This window comes from Poromitra crassiceps (genome assembly GCF_964638095.1).
Source record: "Poromitra crassiceps genome assembly, chromosome: 30".
Lineage (NCBI taxonomy): Eukaryota > Metazoa > Chordata > Actinopteri > Beryciformes > Melamphaidae > Poromitra > Poromitra crassiceps.
This window is the reverse complement of record NC_139652.1, coordinates 16,935,090-16,942,589: the sequence shown is the minus strand read 5'-3', so window position 1 is coordinate 16,942,589 and position 7,500 is coordinate 16,935,090. Positions and strand designations below refer to the sequence as shown.

At 46.9% G+C, this 7,500-nt stretch overlaps 1 protein-coding gene across 1 annotated transcript in view; it reads right to left on the bottom strand.

Moving 5' to 3' along the window:
* The window catches only part of pik3c2a (phosphatidylinositol-4-phosphate 3-kinase, catalytic subunit type 2 alpha), a 103,234-nt gene that overhangs the window by 12,869 nt on the left and 82,865 nt on the right, over nt 1-7,500 (bottom strand). The window contains exon 24 of the mRNA XM_083662873.1: nt 3,071-3,240. Within this exon, the coding sequence (XP_083518999.1) occupies nt 3,071-3,240 (170 nt within the window). The remainder of the gene's footprint in view (nt 1-3,070; nt 3,241-7,500) is intronic.

Here is a 7,500-nt window from a genome sequence, read left to right as displayed (position 1 = left end):
CTGGCTAAGTGGCCCACACACAGTAGAAGCCTGTGGTTGTACTCTGGCTAAGTGGCCCACACACAGTAGAAGCCTGTGGTTGTATTCTGGCTAACCTGGTAAGACCATCGTGATCACACAACCTCACGTTGTGTTTTGTCCCACGGATCAGTCTAGACTTCTAGCCGCCCACGTGCCTCGACAGACAAACTCCTTCAGCCAATCAGCACCGATCAAATCCACTCGGAAGAACGGTGAAAACGTCTTTTCCGCCGAGAAACTCCAATAGTGCAGGGGCGCCCAAACCCAAGCCAAGGCCCTCCAAATAGCATACAACCTCAGAATATATTTCCATACATTTGTTAACACATTAAGTGCCAGAGACGACCTAACTCGTCTTACATAATCCAGCGCTTAAGTGCCAAGGACGACCTAACTCGTCTTACATGTTTTTTTGACGGTGGGACATCAATCAACCCCTTTTACATCTTCGAGATAACTATAGGAGCAAGAGCATGTGTGTAATCTATTTTACCGACCACTAAGTGGCGACAGATACAGAGAGAAGCCACAGCCACGGGACCCGTACACCAAAAGCAGCCGCCTCCCGCGGAAATGGCTTGGCGATTTTACAGTCAGGAGCCCGGAGACACACAAACAGAACGGACAGAGATCCCCTCCCCCCCAGAGCCGCGGAGCAACGCGCGAACACACACACACACACACACACACACACACACACACACACACACACACACACCGCGGGAGCAAGCCATTCAAGGAAATGGCTTGGCGATTTTACAGTAATCCATTTCAGACTCGTCCCCGCACGCAGGCAAGCAGGCAGGCAGGCACGCAGACAGACAGGCAGGCAGCACAACGCGCTTCTGACACGCCCGCTGTTAGGAGGAAGGAGGAGAAGACACACGGAGGGAGGAGTTTGAATGAGAGGGGTGTTTCCTGTTGTTATGGAGGAAATTACTGTTCAAAACTATTGTTTAGAATGTCTGACGGTCTTACTGATGCCAAAAATGAATGGTTAAAGTGACTGTTTCACAAAAAGCCATTTATCTCTGAATAAATTTCCAGACGCTGAAACCATGCTGTACTCAACGGCTAATATCTACATAACTACTAACTCTGCAAACTAACTCTTTTAGACAGAGAAAGCACACATTCTATTAGTTATTTTTAGATGATTGGTGTTCATGAATTCTTAACAGAAAAGAATCCTCGGCTGTTCTAAAATGAGCCAGAATCGTCAAAAACACCCCTGGCACAACTTACCTACAGGAATGAAAACATGGCTGGCATTCAATGTGTTAATGTAATAACCTAATTACATTTATATCTCAAATCTTTTCTTTTCTGTTTTCTATTATAAACATTGTTCCAGAGTCAGGCTAGTGTATTACCCACACCAGGGGGAAACGACAATGAATGACAACTGGCAGGCAATTAGACAGATGGGTATGGAAAATGTGATTTTTATGTGGAAGGATTCAATTTTATTTAACACTACACTAAATACAATTATAAAATATAATAAAAAATATATAAAATGAAAATAAATAAAATAAAATAAATATAAATAAAATATATATTCTATTCTTTATTTATTATATATATAGCCTACATATATACTATAGCCGTATGCTCCACTTAGGAGCCTACAGGTCCTATGCTATGCTCCACTTAGGAGCCTACAGGTCCTATGCTCCACTTAGGAGCCTACAGGTCCTATGCTCCACTTAGGAGGAGCCTACAGGCCCTATGCTCCACTTAGGAGCCTACAGCTACAGGTCCTATGCTCCACTTAGGAGCCTACAGGTCCTATGCTCCACTTAGGAGCCTACAGGCCCTATGCTCCACTTAGGAGCCTACAGGTCCTATGCTCCACTTAGGAGCCTACAGGTCCTATGCTCCACTTAGGAGCCTACAGGCCCTATGCTCCACTTAGGAGCCTACAGGCCCTATGCTCCACTTAGGAGCCTACAGGCCCTATGCTCCACTTAGGAGCCTACAGGTCCTATGCTCCACTTAGGAGCCTACAGGTCCTATGCTCCACTTAGGAGCCTACAGGCCCTATGCTCCACTTAGGAGCCTACAGGCCCTATGCTCCACTTAGGAGCCTACAGGCCCTCTACAGGCCCTATGCTCCACTTAGGAGCCTACAGGTCCTATGCTCCACTTAGGAGCCTACAGGTCCTATGCTCCACTTAGGAGCCTACAGGCCCTATGCTCCACTTAGGAGCCTACAGGTCCTATGCTCCACTTAGGAGCCTACAGGTCCTATGCTCCACTTAGGAGCCTACAGGCCCTATGCTCCACTTAGGAGCCTACAGGTCCTATGCTCCACTTAGGAGCCTACAGGTCCTATGCTCCACTTAGGAGCCTACAGGTCCTATGCTCCACTTAGGAGCCTACAGGTCCTATGCTCCACTTAGGAGCCTACAGGCCCTATGCTCCACTTAGGAGCCTACAGGCCCTATGCTCCACTTAGGAGCCTACAGGTCCTATGCTCCACTTAGGAGCCTACAGGTCCTATGCTCCACTTAGGAGCCTACAGGCCCTATGCTCCACTTAGGAGCCTACAGGCCCTATGCTCCACTTAGGAGCCTACAGGCCCTCTACAGGCCCTATGCTCCACTTAGGAGCCTACAGGCCCTATGCTCCACTTAGGAGCCTACAGGTCCTATGCTCCACTTAGGAGCCTACAGGCCCTATGCTCCACTTAGGAGCCTACAGGCCCTATGCTCCACTTAGGAGCCTACAGGCCGCCCTATGCTCCACTTAGGAGCCTACAGGCCCTATGCTCCACTTAGGAGCCTACAGGTCCTATGCTCCACTTAGGAGCCTACAGGGAAGATTGAAATCAATTTGTTCTTTTTAGCTTGCTGCTTGCCCACTGGGTTAAATAAGAAATGCTGACAATGCGCTCTGTAACATTTCAGTGCAGGTGCAGAAGCGTTTCCCCTACACCGTGTGACTGTGATAACACAATATAATAATAAATAGCTACATACACCTTTAGGGAAATAATCCCTGATACTCTACACATTTATTTTGACCTCTCTCACTACAATATTACCTTTTGAAGCTGCCAAACATCTGGGCGTGACCCAGGAACTTGCCGAAGTCGATGTGGAACATGTGGCCGGTGGAGCGCAGCATGATGTTGTCATTATGGCGATCGCAGATGCCCAGTACGTAGGTCGCCACGCAGCAACCTGCACACGAATAGATGAAGTTCTCTGAGGCCTGGAGAGAAGAGAGAGAGAGAGAGAGAGCGAGAGAGAGAGAGAGAGAGAGAGAGAGAGAGGTAAACTCCATAGTCCATGTAAAAAAAAAAAGTATTTTGAGCTAAACTTGGATCTGCAGACATCAGTTGTAAAGCACAAAATGTCAGCAGCTGGCTACATGTGAAAATATAGATATCTTTGGCTGGCTACATGTAGTGTAATGTCGGCTGAATTAGGGAGCCTAAATGGTAGAAGCAAGTTTGTGACTGGAGAGTTGGCTGTATGAATCCCAGCTGGGAGAATTTGAGCAATGGAATCCAATGTCAACATGATGGATGTAGATAAGAGCTGTCAGCTAAACCATATCACTCTGTAGTTGAAGATTATTAAACATAATGGTACTGGTGCTACAATCATATAAAAAAAAAGTGGTCAAATGCCAGGAATGTGTTGTTTCCATTGTTTGCTGGTCCTTCGAGCAATTATCATTATTCAATACTGGCAAAATAATTACATTCATTTTGCATAAACTTCTAGACTTTCCAGACCTAAAGATCTGTGTACTAAACAGCCTCAGAGCTCAGAGTTATGGAACTAGCAACAAGTTTATTATTGCTTCCTGCCGCCAAGTAAGTATGGGGTTGAGGTTTGTGCAGGAGGATTTTTAGGGTCAGTGTTTTTTTAAGCAGGGAGTAACCTTTCACTTTTATAGGTGTCAAAGGTGATACAGTTCTACTGCTGTAAAAACTTCAAGAGTAGGTAGGTTATGTGTTTCAAGTCAAATAAGTGACCGTTTTATTCTTTGGCTGATTGCTTCACCTTCTCCCTAGTTTACATCGGATCATAGGTCAGAGAGGAAGGGGTAGTCCACTGGTGCTGCTGAGATGCACAACAACATTATGTGAAATAAAACGTGGTAAAATATTAACATTATGCCATTTGGAGGAGGCCTTTTTTTAAATCAACGTGCCTTTCCATCAGCAACTTTCAGCTACCCATTCAAACATGACATTTATGGTTCACCATCACTGCCAATTATTCAAAATGTACATACCGGTAAGAACCTGTGTGAATATGTAACGGAAACAGAGGATTGTATTATATATATATTATATACATCTCTCACTATGTGTGCTATGCAACACTAGAAGAGCTGGACCTGGTTCCAGCCTCCAACAAGCTTAGTGCAGTAGAGCAACGTGCAATAAACACAAAAGCACTTTACACTCAGCTCAATTCTGATGCTAGGCCTAAATCCTGAGTGCAATAGAGCAACGTGCAATAAACACACATGAACCGTAGCACTTAGCAATTTAACGCTTACCCCCCAATGTACACCAGATGTGTTACGACTGCGTTGCGGATCCGGTAAAACTGCCGGATCAGACTATCGCTCATTTTAATAGATGGGCAATAAATGCGGTACGGAAATATTACGCACCTGTTCTATTTTTGTCGGATCCCGCGTACGTCTGACAGATGACATGAGTGTGGGTCTGTTCATACGTCTGACAGATGACATGAGTGTGGGTCTGTTCGCAGCCGTACCGGAGTCGTACCGCATCTGTTCCGGAGCTGGTGGACATTAGCTCGTACATTCTTCTTGCTTAAGCCGTCATGTTGTCAAAGGTCAAATGCCTCTTTTATGTCGATGTCTCTGGGTTTTATGTCAAGCAGCAACTTTCTAGCGGTGTCAAACGCCTCTCATGTTGTCTGATGTTTCCACCATGTTGTTTATATGAAGGGACTGTGCCCAATACTCATTACCCTCGGGGACAATAAAGTTTAACCTGAACCTATAATAATAATAATAATGGATTTAATTTGTATAGCACACTTAAAATACAACGACATCTCAAGGTGCTTCACAGAGTAAAAACAAAGATAGCAATAATAGCAACCTAGTAAAACCACATAAAACAGATCAGCTAAAACAGATCAGTTCAAATAAAAGCAACATATTAAAAGGCACATAAAACAGGCAATAAAAGCACAGAACATGGTAAAACTAGGGCCTAGGAGAAGGCACAGTGGAACAGGTGGGTCTTAAGTTGTGATTTAAAAACAGCCAGTGAGTCTGATGCCCTAATTGTTTCTGGGAGCTGGTTCCACAGCCGTGGCTCCAGAGATGAAAAGGCACGGTCTCCCATGCTGGCCAGCTTTGTTCTCGGCACAGAAAGGAGGTTTGAGCTGGTGGATCTGAGTGACCGGGGTGATGATTGAGGGGTGAGGAGTTCTTGAAGATATGCTGGACTGGTACAGTTTATGGCTTTGAACACAAGGAGGAGTAGTTTGAAAGTGATCCGATTGTTTATTGGGAGCCAGTGAAAGGAGTGTAGGACTGAGGTTATGTGAGTTTTGGTAAGAACCCGGGCAGCACTGTTTTGGACATACCGTAACCTCTGCTTGGTTTTGGCTGGTAGGCCAGTGAGGAGAGAGTTACAGTAGTCAATGCGGGAGCTGATGAAGGCATGGACCAGTTTTTCTGCGTCACGTTTACTGAGGGAAGATCGTAGTTTTGAGATGTTTCTCAGGTGGAAGAATGAGGTTTGACAGACAGATTTGATGTGTGCATCAAAGGACAGGGATGAGTCCAGTTTGACACCCAGGTTTGTGATGAGTGAGGAGAGGAGCGTAGGGTGACCATTGATGGTGATGTGTGATGAGTGAGGAGAGGAGGGTAGGGTGACCATTGATGGTGATGTGAGATGAGTGAGGAGAGGAGGGTAGGGTGACCATTGATGGTGATGTGTGAGATGAGTGAGGAGAGGAGGGCAGGGTGACCATTGATGGTGATGTGAGATGAGTGAGGAGAGGAGGGTAGGGTGACCATTGATGGTGATGTGTGATGAGTGAGGAGAGGAGGGTAGGGTGACCATTGATGGTGATGTGTGATGAGTGAGGAGAGGAGGGTAGGGTGACCATTGATGGTGATGTGTGATGAGTGAGGAGAGGAGGGTAGGGTGACCATTGATGGTGATGTGAGATGAGTGAGGAGAGGAGGGTAGGGTGACCATTGATGGTGATGTGTGATGAGTGAGGAGAGGAGGGTAGGGTGACCATTGATGGTGATGTGTGATGAGTGAGGAGAGGAGGGTAGGGTGACCATTGATGGTGATGTGTGATGAGTGAGGAGAGGAGGGTAGGGTGACCATTGATGGTGATGTGTGATGAGTGAGGAGAGGAGGGTAGGGTGACCATTGATGGTGATGTGTGATGAGTGAGGAGAGGAGGGTAGGGTGACCATTGATGGTGATGTGTGAGATGAGTGAGGAGAGGGCAAGTAGGGTGACCATTGATGGTGATGTGTGATGAGTGAGGAGAGGGCAGTAGGGTGACCATTGATGGTGATGTGAGATGAGTGAGGAGAGGAGGGTAGGGTGACCATTGATGGTGATGTGTGATGAGTGAGGAGAGGAGGGTAGGGTGACCATTGATGGTGATGTGTGATGAGTGAGGAGAGGAGGGTAGGGTGACCATTGATGGTGATGTGTGAGATGAGTGAGGAGAGGAGGGTAGGGTGACCATTGATGGTGATGTGAGTGATGAGTGAGGAGAGGGCAAGTAGGGTGACCATTGATGGTGATGTGTGATGAGTGAGGAGAGGAGGGTAGGGTGACCATTGATGGTGATGTGTGATGAGTGAGGAGAGGAGGGTAGGGTGACCATTGATGGTGATGTGTGATGAGTGAGGAGAGGAGGGTAGGGTGACCATTGATGGTGATGTGTGATGAGTGAGGAGAGGAGGGTAGGGTGACCATTGATGGTGATGTGTGATGAGTGAGGAGAGGGGGGTAGGGTGACCATTGATGGTGATGTGAGATGAGTGAGGAGAGGAGGGTAGGGTGACCATTGATGGTGATGTGAGTGATGAGTGAGGAGAGGGCAGTAGGGTGACCATTGATGGTGATGTGAGTGATGAGTGAGGAGAGGGCAGTAGGGTGACCATTGATGGTGATGTGAGATGAGTGAGGAGAGGGGGGTAGGGTGACCATTGATGGTGATGTGAGTGATGAGTGAGGAGAGGGCAGTAGGGTGACCATTGATGGTGATGTGAGTGATGAGTGAGGAGAGGGCAGTAGGGTGACCATTGATGGTGATGTGAGTGATGAGTGAGGAGAGGGCAGTAGGGTGACCATTGATGGTGATGTGAGATGAGTGAGGAGAGGGGGGTAGGGTGACCATTGATGGTGATGTGAGTGATGAGTGAGGAGAGGAGGGTAGGGTGACCATTGATGGTGATGTGAGATGAGTGAGGAGAGGAGGGTAGGGTGACCAT